Here is a 16,295-nt window from a genome sequence, read left to right on the forward strand (position 1 = left end):
GTAAAGCAAATGGTGACTGGTTTCTAAAGACAATTATGACAGAGTTTTTTGGGGGAGGAGCGAGCTGCAGCAAGCAGCGGAGTTTCATTCTTTCTTTTTTTTTTCTTTACGTGCGTGCGAGCGAATCGTCTGTGTGGAGAATATTTTATTAATTAACTACACAGATGTATAATAAAACAAATGGTGACTGGTTTCTAAACACAATTATGACAGAGTTTTTTGGGGGAGGAGCGAGCTGCAGCAAGCAGCGGAGTTTCTTTTTTTTTTATTGTTTACATGTACGCACGTGAACGGGAGAGTTGGTCCTCAAACTGGGTCCTGCAGAGGTGGAAGGACCACTGAAAGCGGCCGTCATCCAGACGCAGCTCCTGCAGCAAATAATGATACTCTCTGTATTGGGAGCTTTTCACAACAACTTGCTCCATGTGAAAGGTCTGTCATGATGACTTGACGCCGAGCGGAATGGAAGCTCCTCCTATTTGATGACGCACCGGGGCAAATTTTCGCAGCGAAAGTCCACCCAAGCAGAGCGACACACCGGGCGAAGGAGGCGCGTCCGTCGCCACGTGACCCCCGCGAATTTGTAGCGCCTGATCGCGCCCGGTGTGAACGCGGCATAACCCACGATAAACGAAATCCGCGAAGTAGCGCTATTTTTTACTTATTATAGATGTTTTAAGGCTGTAAAACCCCTCACTACACACTTTTCTCAAACAGGCATTAACATTTTCTCACTTTTCTCTCTTGTGTAAACACTCTCTTTTTTTCTTCTGTGCGAGAAGATTATAAACAGACACACGCAGAACACAATGCGCGGCTCTCCCTTCACTCACTCCCTCCGGGGGAACGGATGCGGGACCTGCAAAGAATCCAAGTCCTCTCTCGGTGGCCATGGAGCTCTGCGGCTACGGTCAACATCCGGATCAAAACAGCAAGCGTAGCCTCTGGACCTGTTGCCAGATTTGGCGCAATTCCGCACAGCAGACAGGAGGGCGGCGGTGTGATTGGCAGTGAGAGCAATCGCGGTGATTTATATTTTGTTAGTCAAGAGAGGTGGCAGATCACGGATCCAGTATAAATAGCTGGCGGAGCCAATGTCAGAGGTTCCGGAGCGCGCTCCGGCTTGCTCCCCCTCAAATTAAGCCCTGGTTATCTAGAGGAGGTGTAGCACCTGTGATAAACTTCTACCATGCCTCAATGTTGTCTTGTTGTCCACGCTTCACGAGGTATGTTTACATTGTGCCCTAAACCAGAACTCTGCTGAAACGACCTCAAGTGTGAGTCACGGTCGGCCAGACGGCTGTGAATCCCAGTATATATATATATATGTATACATATATATATCTATATATATGTATACATATACATATATATATATATATATATATATATATATGTATACATATATATATCTATATATATGTATACATATACATATATCTATATATATGTATACATATACATATATCTATATATATATATATATATATATATATATATATATATATATATATATATATATAGATAGATAGATAGATAGATAGATAGAGAGAGATAGAGAGAGAGACAGCCCAGTGTATTGCCCTGTTTCTGTGCCTGTAGCTTTAAATGGAAAGAAAAGGGATTAAAATAGGGACTGTTAACCTGTCTGTCTCTCACAGATAGTGTACGTGTGTGTCAGAAAGAGAACATATGACTGAGCCATTTCATTCTTATACATGCAACAGTTTCTAAAGGTACGGACATAGAACTTTGAGGATGTTTACACTGAAAATATATTGAAATATACTGAAATATATTTAAGTTGACAAAAAGAAAATGGAGATGAAAATGTAATAAAACACAATGTATTCTGTTTAAATAGCAGCTGACAAAGATAACAAATGATGTGAATGAATAAGGAAGTGAAAGAAAGACATAAACAGTGTTTATCTCCATACATCAATGGCTGAATAAAAGAGAGAAAATAGTTAAGTGGTTCTTCACTTTTCCTCTGACAGGACAGGAAGAGGAAAGCAGAGGCGGATTAAATAAAAAGGCTCCAGTGTTGAGGATCTGTCAGAGCACTGCCATGTCAAAAAGAATGAAATGGAAAAAGAAAGATTAGGCTTTTGTGTAATGCTGTCTTCACCCACAATGCACACATGCACACACTTCTCGCTTATTATTCTGTCAAAATGCATCTCTTTACAAATTATTTGTATGCATGTGGGTATGTGATTCAAAGACAGAAGCTCTCTTGTGTACCAATCAGAACTCCAAATTGTACGAGTCGCCCTCTGGAGTTTGAAGGCTCACAGCCACATGGCATTCAGATGAGTGTTGTTTGAAATATGAGTCCAGTGCCGTAGGAAGTTTGTGTTCCTGTAGAAAATTCAGAGATTTCTGATGGATGGTTGAATGAGGCAGTGTTTCAAGGTGGGTTGTAGAAAGAGGTGTACTTATGTTATATTATATTATTATTTGAATATAGTATTTCATATTGTTTTAAAAAACGAGTTTTATTATCAATTATATGAAAATAAAAGGATTCCTATTAAACAGGTTATTGGAAGAGACTCAGACAAAATTAAACAGAACATTGAAAATATTTGAAACAGTACGCCACCTCCTGAACGACTGTGTTAATTTAAACTTGAACTCACAGCAAATATAAGATTTTATTCAGCTTATGTTCTTAATGAAACACTGTACAAATCATGGGAAAATCCAATATTTTATTCAGCTTATGTACTTACTGAAACATTGTACAAATAGTGGAAAATTTGTTGGTGTTTGGTGTTATCAAAAAATGGATTTTAGCTAACGTCTCCTCTGTGTTGTCAAGTTAAACATGGTCACAAGGAACACTGACAACATGGTTTTCATAGTAAAGGTATTTGCTGGGATGTTGGCATTAAACATTTTATTGTGAAATGGTGTGAGTAACATGAACTATCTGATGTTGTTTAACTTTTCTACCAGTAACATCAGTGAGCCGCACCATTTTGGAAGTACGAATGTTACAATGTTAATCAAAATAAAGGTTTTGAAAATTAATCCCCAAACTTTTCATAATATTGGATGCACATCATCGTGCCATGTGCAAGCCATATCTGAAAGCCGAGGATGATCTGACATTCAGAGAGATATGCGAGCAACATACCAACACACAGACACTTCTTGCTTTTGGATAGATAAACAGTTTATCAGCCAAACGCAACGTAAAATGTCACACAGAACACTGGAAACAGTCACCGAGCCGAAGTGGAGCAGCAAGAGGCTAAAGCTAATCCTCCACACTTATATTCCAGGTGGACAGAATTTTTTGCTTCCAGTAGATTAATTGTTTTTTCCTGGATGGAAAAAGCACATATATTTCCTGAGAAAAGTATTGGAACAACAAGGCCAGTTCATTTGTTTGTGATGCACAGTGAAGACATTTGTTTTGTGTAAATGTATGTTCTGAAGTACATGTGAGATACATTGGCCTTGAGACCAGAGGATCCTCGGTTCAAATCCCAAAATCACTAAAGGCCCTTGGGCAAGGTCCTTAATCCCCTAGTTGCTCACGGTGTGTAGTGGGTGCCTTGCATGGCAGCAGCCTGACATCGGGGTGAATGTGAGGCATTGATGTGTAAAGCGCTTTGAGCGTCTGATGCAGATGGACAAGCGCTATATAAATGCAGTCCATTTACCATTTACAGTCAATATGAAGTTTTCACTTCACCTAACGTGCATGTCTTTTTTTTGGAGGAGGAATCCAGATCACTCATGCAAGCATGGGGAGAACATGCAAAGTCCATACAGAAAGGGTGGGAAGTGATCTCACAACCTTTGTGCTGTGAGACAACAGTGCTAACCACTAATCCACCATGCCACCCCTGTTTGCTGCATATTTTATAAAAATAACAACACTGTTCTTGGCTATCTTTCTTTTTTCATTTCATTTCAATCACTATGTACTTGACATTATTCATTTTACTCACTGTCAGCTGAAACACAATAAAAACACTGAACACTGCACTGGGATTTGATCACAGACCTCTCCACTTGATTGACATGAAGAAGTGTGAAGCAGCAGCAGCAGCACCTTTAAGAGTAAATTTGAGTGTTCTTTATCTAACATAGTGTAATATTTCCAGAAATATTTTGACAGTTAAGGACAATCATCATCATCATTTTCAACCGCATATCCGGGATCAGGTGGCGAAGGCGTCTGCTCCAGCAGGAGACCAGACTTCCCTTTCCCGTGCTACATTAACCACCTCTGACTGGGGGATCCCAAGGCATTCCCAGGCCAGTGTGGAGATATAATCTCTCCACATAGTCCTGGTCTTCCCTGGGGTCTCCTCCCAGGTGGGCGTGCCTGGAACACATCCCCAGGGGGCATCCTTACCAGATGCCCAAACCACCTCAGCTAGCTCCTTGTAACATGAAGGAACAGTGGCTCTACTCCAAAATTAAAAATGAAAATCAAGTTGATTTTGGATGCAATGTGTAAAAAATGTTCATCAGATTAAGTTAACTTTTAATAATAATTAGTGTATATCAAGTAATGACTCAATTAAAAAGCTGCACAATAATTTTTGATGTTAAACTGTACTAAGGTATAAATAAGGTTTGGCTGCCCTGTTCAATTTTTGAACAATACCTGAGAATTTCTGCTGTATCCTCTGTATTTGAGTGCAACACACACAGTGAAAAAGGAGAATTTCTACAAATCTTACCTCAGCATGTGTTCTGGCTGATGTTGTATTTCATGTCTATTTGTGCAAGTTTGTGTGCTGCCTGTATAACAGGGATAAAGATATGAGCAAGTCAGACATCTGTCATTTCTTTCAAAAATAAGAAAAAAGGTAACCTGAATGTTAACTGTCTATTCTGAATCAAGCAGGTCATCACCTGACCATCTGTTACTCTATGATACTTTTGATACTATGATTTGTCGGATTTTGATGCCAGGTGCTTTCAGATACCACCTGGCATCAAAGAGGGGCTTAGTGCCATGTAGTGCTGCACTTCACCAGTAGATGTCAGGCTTTGCACTGATTTAGCTTTGAGGTTTCATTGTTTTGAGTCTTTCCATTCTTCTCTCTCATGGTGCGTGGCATCAGGAGGTGCACTTACTGCAGGACTGCAATGATAGAATACAAACAGAAAAATAACACAATGTGAGTGACTTACGTAAGTGTCTGGGAGTAGTTTAAATGAGGAGTTACTCCCAAAAACTTCTGGACTTCATCCATCACTGCAGCAGGATCAGTTCTCAGCTGATGACCATCGATAATCATCACCTATATGCAGACACACTTAACCTGTTATCATTGTATTCAGTGAGTTTTAAAGAAGAGTATAATGGTGAACAAACAATGTTTGTACAGCTGTGTCAGTGTGTATACCTGGTTTGGAGGGTAGTAGGTCAGCCACCTCTCCAGGTGTGTGGAGTACAGACCAGGGTTGAGACAGTGGTTCTGAAGTGAGCGTAGCTCAGCTGGAGCTCCTGGGTGGGCACTGATGACATCATAGAAGGTGAACCGTAGGGCCACACGGTCCTCATGAGCTCTTTGATGCTGTTGGAGGAGAATACATTTATTCGTACATCCACCAATTAATGCACTTGGTCAGAATTTCATTATGAATAACATTAATCACAGCCTTAAGACATGGATTAACAATCAACAGGCTCCTGTCTGGAAAACTAACACAGTTTATAATATTAACTGGACTTAAAAGTATTGGGTCCCAGGGTTGGCGGCCAAGAGGAAGGTTCCAAGTTCAAAACCACCCCTTCCAATTCTCCATGTAATGTGGAGTTGCATCAGGAAGGGCCTCTGGCATAAAACTGGTGCCAAATCAACATGCAGACCCACCTCAGATCTGCTGCGGTGACCCAGAGTGAAAACAAGGGAGAAGCTGAAGGTATTTGGTTACACAAAATATTACTTAGCCAAATAGAATTTCATTGCGTGTGTTTCTACTGAACAATAACTGTTTTTACATTGCAAGCTGCTCACTGCACTGGACTCACACTAAACACTGACAAGTCATACTGGTCACTTTATCACAGATGACCTCACTGCACTGAACTCAGTCAAATGGCACCTGACACTTTCACAATGTGCAATACATCTGTGTAGGTTCTCAGTCATACAGGTCATAGTCGTCTCTGGAGCATGAAAAAGGGCGTCTGGACTTCTTTAAGATTCCTGAAGATGTTTCATTTCTCATCTCAAAGGCTTCTTCAGTTCTAAAAACCGAAGGTGGAGAGTCCCAGGTATATAAATCTCTGTACTGGTTTTGTCCCCTGGAGGTGGTATGTGATCCAATATTGTTCCTGTGCCTAATCACATGCACCAAGTTGTGAAAGAAGGCAGGGGTCACCACCATCAGTGGTTTCAGGTGAAACCAATGTGGGGCCTTTGTCCCTTTCTAACAAGTGGCCTATTGAGGTCACCTGTAAAAAAATGTTAATGGGGGTTGAGGCACCTGGGAAGGGATTTCAGGATTGCACTGTAGATCGGGGAAAGTTGGTGTCATAATCCACCTCCTCTGTTCAGTGATGGTTGCTCACAGTGGACATAGATGGCTTCATTAACACCTCTTTCAAACCATCTGTCTTCCTGGTCCAAAATGTTAGCATTGGCTCTTCTATGTTCCATGCATTTGTGAAGAGGCTGTTTGGTTTCTCCTATATATATATACTAGACAAAGTGGGAATTTTAAGTAAAAAAAAAAAAAAAAAATTGTTTCTCCAGTAAAACTATGGTCCTGACATTATCTTTAACAATGTACAGAAAATCTTGTAATAATGTTGCAGTAAAGTTCACTAACAGTCAGAAAAGAAGCCCAGTATGCAGACAACCAGACACGGGATTTTTGTGAGATTCCAAGGTGATTTACGAGGTCTGTCAATAAAGTAACGGTCCGTTTTATTTTTTTCAAAAACCTTCCTTAAAGGGGTCCTTAATGCTGTAGTAACAGACCTTATTCTCTGTGAAGCCCGTAAAATTTTCACCAAAAACCAGATAAATTTTACGAATGGTTTCCAGGTGCCAGTCTCTAACAGCTTCTGAAAAAATTCTGATGGAAAAAAGTCCTTTTCATTCTGCCATTTCCAGACAATGAAAATCCGACGAGGGGGCGGGACCACTCCTTCCCAAGGCGTGCTCACAGGCGAATGATGTCACCGACAGGCGTGGAAAAACTCACGTATGCGCACAAGGGTTCAAGCATGTCTGACGTAAAAACATATGAATGAAATCCATATAGTTTTTGAAAAAAATAAAAAGGACCGTTACTTTATTGACAGACCTCGTATTATACCAGTGTATCCAAAGTGACCAAATTCACACAGAGCGTAAAATGGGGGCTAAGGGAACAGAGTTCAAAAACATGGAGTAATACATAGTCAAACAACCAAAGGCAGGAAAAATACAGGGAGCTGGAAATACTGAAAAATGGCATACATAGAACATATACGGAAGCAGACCAGAGTGACATTCACAATGAATGGGCAAAACATAGACAACAAGGAAGTGTTTCAATAACAAAGACACTGGTGTACAACAATCCCGGAGGCTGAACTAAAGGGGGCACATGGAAGAACGGAACACAGGGAGACAAATAATTGAACAGACAATACCGGTGCTATAGCCTAATAATAATAATAATAATAATAATAAAAACAACAACAGGTGAGGAAGAAATAAAATATAATAACCAGCCAAAACCACAGCAGACAAGAAATAAAACACAGAAATCAAAAACACCCATGGAGGTGACAAAACGCAACCCATAGAAAAACTGATAATGACAAATCAAGGTAATAAAACATAATGACAATCAGAACCAAATTCACTCAAAACCAAAACCCAGAGTATAACAGGACAAGGATGTGGAACAAAGAATAAACTGTGCGCACAGGAAGCAGGTGAATAGAGAGAGGACACACACACACACACACACACACACACACACACACACACACACACACACACACACACACACACACACACACACACACACACACACACACACACACACACACAAGATGACCAAAGACAGGTGCACCCAATGTTGGAGACACCCACAAATGCACACACACGTGCAGGGTGCAGGGGAAACACACTCACATACGTACAGGAGACACGAGATGAACACATAATGTAACAACTATACACATCATAAGAGAACCCCCAAAATATAAAAAAAGAACCAAAAACCACAGCCAAATGGACCGCTGGGGAGAAACCACCACAAATAAGGTGAATAAATTTCACATGAATAGTTTAATGTAAAAGGGGGTTTTATATAACGGCTGAGTATCCTTGTCATTTGATTGGTGCGTTGTATGTCACATGACATGCATTAATTCATCCCATTTGTGTTGCATTGCATTTAGAGTGCAGTTTGGTTCCATTTAAAGTGCAAATTTGGTTCCATACGTTTGGTACCATTGCACTCTGCACACGTGCGCACACACACACACACACACACACACGCACGCACACACATGTGCTCATGCACGTACATGCCTGTATCTGCACATGCACGCACATGCGCTCACACGTGCACTCATGCACGCATGTGCCTGCACATGCACGTGCGCATGCACATACAAAACAAATCCACTGCGCTGTCTGGAGGCTGTTAGCAGGAAGAAAAGCTGGATTAATTTCTGATGTGATTTTTTTTTTCACTACACTGAGGATGTACACAGTCTTCCTTTTTTTTATGGAAGTCCGAAGTCAGTGCACAGCATCACTGGACTACATGTTACAATTTGGACTTTAGCAGCAGTGGAACACCAAAATGCAAGTCCCTTTTCTGCTGTTTATAAATTAATAAAATATCAAATAACAAGGATATATTTTTGCTGTTATATAAAACAAATAATGAATGTTTTTACATACTTTCAATGGAACAAATTTGGTGAAAGCTAGAACTGGAATGTTCCAGCTTTCACCTCATGAAATATTCGTACTATTGAACTCATAAACATTCATTATTTGTATATTATATTTTGACAGCCAATCTGAGAGCAGGGAGGCTCATTTGGGAATCTGTAATAAACCAATATGGAATGTTACAGCAGTTTAATTAGTGTGCCACCTGAAAACACTTATTTCTGCCAATCCGACCAACATTATTTGACCCAAAGAATTTCAACCAATATGTTTTAACCCTCACACTGCTGAAGGCCAGAAGAAAGTACTTCTATCTGTATGTCTTTGATAAACTTCAAATATACCAAGCAGTGCAGTGAGATCCAGAGTAGTACCATCTCAGCTCTTCCACCAACATCAGCAGTTCCACACCACCCTTGGGAACTCTGATGTATTATAAGGGGGCAGGCACACAGGGCACCTCCCACTAAGTTGACAACGGACATACCCACTTGGAAACATGGGTAAGTTCAACAGATACCATCCCAGATGCTGCCCAAGCTCATAATTGACTTGCTGGTCTTACATGCCCCCAGAATGATTCTGGCTTTCCCAGCTGTCAGGAGTATGTTCCCTGCAGTCACTGCAACTTCCTCCAGAGTCAGTCCAAAGACAGACTTTCATAATCTATCTGTAATCTATCTGTAATCTATCTGAAAAAACTACAGAGGATCTTCAGACAGCACAAAATCCCAGTTTACTTTAAACCAGTTAACACCTTGAGACAGAAATTAGTTCACCCTAAGGACAGGATCCCTAGTTACAAACAGAGCAATGTAGTGTATTATATCAGATGTCAGGAAAACTGTAATGAACACTACATAGGTGAGACTAAGCAACCTTTAAACAAGATGTTATGTGCTGGGGTGTTTGGCTGGCTTTTTGTTTTCTGTTTCTCCCACCAGGTGGTATGCATTCAGGACTGAGTGGCTGAGTATTAGGACCTCACCCTGAACACCTGAGGCTTGTTTTCACGTGCAGGTCATCAGGACTCACAGCTGTGGTGTATTCTGTCTTGATCAGAGATTGCTGCACTTAAACCTTGAATGCACAGTGTGTGATGGCCAGAGACTCGACCTTGTGAGCAGACGTGTGAGATCGGCGTCGGGAGAACAATCTCACCATTACGGACGCAGAGACCGCTCCAGGTTTGACACCACAGTCTGTGAAGGAGGATTGGGTGAGGTCTCACGCTCTTCAGCACACTTCCTGAGGTAATTTGGTTTTTGGTGACTTCTATGAAGTAATGACAGTGGATTTGGTGTCCCTCACACCTTGTGTTATTGAGCTGTCACGTTATGCTAATTGTCTAATTAGCTTCTGCTGCAGTGGAGATTTGAACTGAGTTGTTCCGTGCCTGCAGGGTGAGAAGCTGATATATATTTAAGCCAGGAAGTGTTTGCTGATTGGGTGGAGAGTGTTGGACTCACCTCATGTTTTCTTTCTTCACAGACTCGGTTTGTCGCGGCCACCTGGGGGGTGTCGGCGGGGTCCCTGGGTCCGAACTCCTGTGGCTCCGGACCGTCTGCGCTGCTGACAGCGCGCCGTGTTTTCACCTCACCAGACCGCGGACATTTTTGGTTGTTTATCACTGAACTTATTATGATGATTAAATTCTGTTATCTTTTGAACCGTGCTCTGCTTATTTTATGCTGGGTCCTGTCAAACGCTGGGTCGGTGCTCCGACCGCGTCCGACACATAACACAAGAGGCTATACCAGCACCGCAGAGAGGTCGCCAGTGGACCTCAGTCTGCAGTTCATCTCCACCTGAAAGACACTAACCACACGTTTGAGGACAAGGAAGTTAAAATCTTAGCCAGAGAGAAGAAATGGTTTGAGAGAGGGGTCAAGGAAGCATTCTTTGTAAAACAGTTGAAACCCAGCCTTAACTGGGGGGCGGGTCTCAGACACGCTTTGTCCCCTGTTTACAATGGGGTACTCAGGTCAAAGCAGTTTCAGTCTTTTGTTCATGGTAATGAGTCATTCACGTTATCAGGAGAGTCGTCAAGGGAGCTATCAGGGGAGGCTTCCATCCCATCATTAGGAGAGTGCTAACTAGAGCACAATAGGTGCTAATTAGAGCTATTGTTTAGTCACTAGCCTACAGCAGTCGGCCTCTCGGTAGGAGGGGTCTGGTTAGGTTAAAAACTCCAGCTTTTGTTGGCTTCTGGTTTATTCTTCTCTACAAGAGTCAAGACAGAAGTCAGACTACCAGAGCAAGAATTTTAGCTGAGGAAGCTTCTGTGATTTGAAGTGAAATGTCCTCATGTCAAGCAACCCAGTCCAGTCGAAGATTCAAGCTTCTCTACTATTACATAAACTACCTCAATTTACATCTCATTTCCAAAATTGAGGAAATTATTTATTAAAAGAGCAGACAAGACTCATGTTTCCTCATATTATTGCTGACAACACCAGAGACGAGCACTTGTGAACATGCACCACACAATGCGACATCATACAGTTTATGAGGTACTTCAGCAGTTGTTACCGAATGTTTCCATAAAGCTCCTGCAGTGATTGCCATACTTTTCCAGAAAGCTAAAATGTATCTTTACCATCTCAAAACTTTCTTTTGTTGAAGAGCGTAACATTCTGTTCATGAGATTTATACTATGGATTTATGCTACAGAGGAGAATCAGAAGGAGGACCTACATAACAGGGCATAACAGAAGGACCTATATAACAGTATGTCCCTATTATTTATTTGAAGATGCACCAGCAAAACAAAAACAAAGGCCACTTGTAAAATTAAAGTAAAAGATGCATAGAGTGTGTGGTTCCAGTACTGCTACAGCATGCGAGTGTGGATACTCACATGCTGTAGCAGCACTGTAGCCAAGTGCTTGCTCACAGGGGGTCGTTTTGACCGTTGGGGTTTTACATAATTATTGTATGGCCTTGCCTTACAATATAAAGTGCCTTGGGGCAACTGTTTGTTGTGATTTGGCGCTATATAAAAAAAAAAAAATTGATTGATTGATTGATTGGATTGAGAAGGTTCTTCTAATATGCTGGCCAACGCTCCAGCCAAAATCTGTCCTCTCCACTTTGTGTGACGCTCGCTGTGCTCACATGCCCTGACTTTTGCAATACATTACCCCTATCGACAGGAATTACATTCCACTATTTACTCTTTTGGATCATGATGTGTCCCAGTGTCACCAATTTTTTTTCCACCAAGTGTTCCAGATTGCTCACGGTGTCCTATAAAACTACTTTTATCACCTATTACACCTAATGTCATGTCCTGATTGGATATCCAATTTGTTTTTGCATCACAAATGTAGCCAACTGGATGTCACATTTTAGAAAAGGAAAACTGCTGTAAGATGAGGACCTCTGTGTCTGGTGTTTACTCATATTAATCAACAATTACTCTGAATGGTTTAAATCAGTGGTTCTCAATCTTTTTACAATAAGTATCACCTTAGAAAACATTTGGGTTTCCCATTACAACTGGAATTAAAATAATCCAGTTCAACTCAATTTATTTATATAGCACCAAAATACAACATAGTCACCACAAGTCTGTTTGTGTGTGTGTCTGCACACACACACACACACACACACACACACACACACACACACACACACACACACACACACACACACACACACACACACACACACACACACACACACACACACACACACACACACACACACTCAAATTATCATAGCACTGCTTTCCTTTGTGGTAGTGTAAGGCAAACATATTGCCATCCTTGTTTTATTAAACAATTTCAGGCCAAATATTTATTTACTCTGTGATATTTCCCATACTGAGACACACAGATAAAAGTATGACAGAAAGAATTAAACTCAGAGCTCAGCCTTGGATCAAGAATTCTGTGTAAATAAGCTGAGTTTTAAAAGCTAATAATCCTTTGCATGTGTTTGTATTGTGTGTGTGTGTGTGTGTGTGTGTGTACCTGGTACCAGCTGTAGGCCCTGTCAGAGGGGTTGATTAGCAGGGTGATGATCTTCGCCTTAGGCAGCAGGGCAGTAGCTCGCCGCGGGGACTCTTCAGAGGGGAAGTAGTTAGCGCTTTTCTCAAACAAGAAGTCTGTGCTAACATTAGAGGGCACCGGGAAGAACTCCATGTACCTGAGGCGACACATGATAAACTGCTTTGTACACAAACACGACACCAAAGTCAGTCACTGAAGTGTAAACTGCAATAATTTAACTTTGATATACTCCAACACTGGCTATTAGTTGTGTGATGCTAGCTTAAATTAATCTTGAAACTCCTATTTCAGCTATGTTTAATGGAGAAATTTAAAGGTCTTGTCAGGCTACTTTGGAGACCAGCTGTGCTTCTGTCACCTAACGAACTCATTTACATGTCAATTCAAGCACTCATATGCTCCTGTGTCTGTTACCTAATCATTTTGAAGAAGCTTTTGAACCACTTAATATAACATTTACATCTGCCAGGCATATTAAAGTGCATAACTAGCTCACAAAATGAGAAAGGGAAAAGTGCTACAGTCACTTCACTTCCATATAATCTTTTATTTCACCTCAGGGTTTGACGAGAAGAGGATATAAAAGGGAGATTGTGTGTGTGTGTGTGTGTGTGTGTGTGTGTGTGTGTGTGTGTGTGTGTGTGTGTGTGTGTGTGTGTGTGTGTGTGTGTGTGTGTGAGATCACCAGTCTATTCCTTTATGATAGTTGTTGGTGTTGAAGAACTGGACTTCTTCGTATGTCTTTGGACTGGGGAAGTTGCTTGAGATGGAGGGATGCATGAGCAGAAAGAGATAAAGTGCTGTGGTCCCTGGAAAGAAAGGGCACAGTTCATTACTGGGTTGTTAACATACTGAGCAGAGACGTCTCTATTTGTGCATCTGTTGTGTGTGTGTGCATAATGTTCATATGCCAACCCTCATAAAATGATTCAAAACCATGTGTACCATAATTCTCTTAGGCCCAAATCTGTGTGTCTATTATGCTGTTAATTATATGGTATGGGATTTCGCCAACTTCTGATTGGCCCAGTCGCCACTTTCTGAGCTGTACCACATGCTGAGTTGACCGCTGGTGGAGCTGAGTAGACTGCATGTGCAAAATGAGTACACCTCGCGTGCAGCGTAACGCTAGCTAAACGAGCAACACGTTCTATCGATAACGACCAGTCAGATAACGCCTTACAACACCTACTTTGGCTGTCACTTTGTTGACAAGATGACAGAAGACATACTTGACAGACACAAGTATGTCAATGAAAAGGGGCATGCGCCCAACTTTGAAACTTATGACAGACAGATGCTTGACAGAGTACTCGGTCGATTTTACGCAGAAGCTAGACAGGCGAATGGCGAACTTTATAAGAAAACAAGCCTAATGACTCTTTGTCACGGACTTAACAGGCATCTCCAGTCAATCGATGGGATGTCAGTTGGTGCAGTATGACAGTAATAATAAAGAGTTGAAACTTGAGATTGATTTTTCAGTTTGACAAGCTCCCAATTTTCTTGTTTACCATATAATAAAGCAGTTATTGACTTTTGATTTCGGTGTACCTATGATTATGCGGTGAACCCCATCCTGACCAGGTCCACATAATCACGGGTACACCGAAATCAAAAGTCTATAATTGTATAATGTTAAGGTGTACTGACATGACTGATTCACACACTTTCACACCCGTCGTGCTGACGATCCCACCCGCTGCGATCCCAGCTGCATGCCATGGTTTGTTCTACCGCCTGCCATGTGCTCTGTTCTGGATGCTGCATAACAACAACAGCTATTAACTCTAGGTCTAAAGTCCCTTTCACACCGTGGCTGCTCCCAGTTGTTCCCTGTTGCATCATGACGACGCAGGAATTTCTGCTTCAGGTGCGCGCAGCAGGGGAAAGAGAGGAGGTGAGAATGCAGCCTGTAGGTTCTCTGCACAGAGAAGTCAGAGTGCACAGTTTGGCTGCAGACAGACTTTGCACTCTGATTTCTCTTCTACTTCATATGTGTTCTTGTGCTGAGCTGCAAGTCTGCGCTCTGAGTTCTGTTATAGTTTATCTTTCTTCCTTTGACCGCAAGATGCACACGCAAACAAAACATCCATGAGCAAATGTGGAGATGTCTGGAGTTCTGCTTGATGTTGACATGTCCTGTCTCTGGCAATTAGTGTGTGAGCAGGACTTATGTCCTTTTTTTGTCCTTTTTTAAACACAGTGATGAGAGTTTGAGGGGAGAACAAGGAACTAATACCTGCAGCCAGACAGTTTTTTGTGCACGCATGAATGAACCGTCTGTGAGTGGACTGGAGATGTCCGGACTTTTTACTGGATGTCTCTGGCAATCAGTCTGTGAGCAGGACTTTTATGAATTTTATTTAAACACATTTGTAAGAGAAGAAGCTGCTTCACAGTGCCTCTCTTCACCAGACAGCTCCACACAGAGAGGAGCAGCAGCTGCAATCAGCATTTTTTTTTTCCTGTGGTCTTTTTTCTAAGTGTGTAGTTTTTACTGCATTGAGTACACGGTATAAAAACAATCCTGTGTGATTTATACTTCGGGAACAATGGAACACAGCAGAAATCATAAACTGGCATCGGGTAATGTCATCTTGTGAGGGTGTGGCTTCCAGTCACGCTGAGTACCATCCTGTTGCTCTGACTTGCCCTGAAACCACATAATTCTGCATCGAGCACAGGACGCAAAAAAAAAAAAAAAAAAAAAATTAAACGTTTAATTTTTGTTTGCGCCCTTTGCCCTGTTGTGGCGCCGAGCTGCACTGTCTCCGCACCGAGTTGCTTCCACATGGCATCGTCATAACGACACACGACGCAACCGGGAGCAACTGGGAGCAGCCCCGGTGTGAAAGGGGCTTAGTGAAAGGAAAGAGCTTTGCTGTAAATAACAAAATGCATCAGTATTCTTTTATTCATATATAAAAACTTCTAATGTGTCTGTATTGATTAATCAAACGAAATGCTTTGCATATAATCATTCTATTTTATTAACATGTGTTCCTTTTAACTGATGTGTTTTTAAGTGTAATGTTTCTGCATTATCAATATGTTGATGGTGAAGTATTCTGTTCATCCAAAGGATGTGTTTAAGTGACTATTAATAATGTGTATCCATTCGAGTGTCTGAGAACAAATAGTATGCCAAAATAGTTAATGTGTTTAAATAATTGAATCATTTTTGTCTGCCTCTCTAACACATGAGGTTTTCTGTGAAATTACACACCCTAAATGGGTGGAGTTTAATGACATAAGTCCCCTTTAAAAAGTTAGAACAGAGGTCTCTCATCCCTTCTTTCCTCTCACTCTTGGAGCGATCTGCAACTCTCTTCCTCTCTTCTTTTTCTTTAAAATGCTTAATTTCATTTTTGGGTCAACAAGGCCCCAT

General features: G+C 41.4%; 1 protein-coding gene across 2 annotated transcripts in view; it reads right to left on the reverse strand.

Moving 5' to 3' along the window:
- Window positions 1–16,295, reverse strand: part of ndst3 (N-deacetylase/N-sulfotransferase (heparan glucosaminyl) 3) — a 391,475-nt gene that overhangs the window by 61,448 nt on the left and 313,732 nt on the right. For both annotated transcript variants that reach the window (XM_034187550.1, XM_034187551.1), the window contains exons 9-12: window positions 13,590–13,713; window positions 12,866–13,040; window positions 5,382–5,552; window positions 5,167–5,276 (exon numbers count right to left, since the gene is read on the reverse strand). In XM_034187550.1, coding sequence (XP_034043441.1) covers window positions 5,167–5,276; window positions 5,382–5,552; window positions 12,866–13,040; window positions 13,590–13,713 — 580 coding nt within the window. The remainder of the gene's footprint in view (window positions 1–5,166; window positions 5,277–5,381; window positions 5,553–12,865; window positions 13,041–13,589; window positions 13,714–16,295) is intronic.

The sequence above is a fragment of the Thalassophryne amazonica genome, chromosome 15 (genome assembly GCF_902500255.1).
Source record: "Thalassophryne amazonica chromosome 15, fThaAma1.1, whole genome shotgun sequence".
NCBI classification, from domain to species: domain Eukaryota; kingdom Metazoa; phylum Chordata; class Actinopteri; order Batrachoidiformes; family Batrachoididae; genus Thalassophryne; species Thalassophryne amazonica.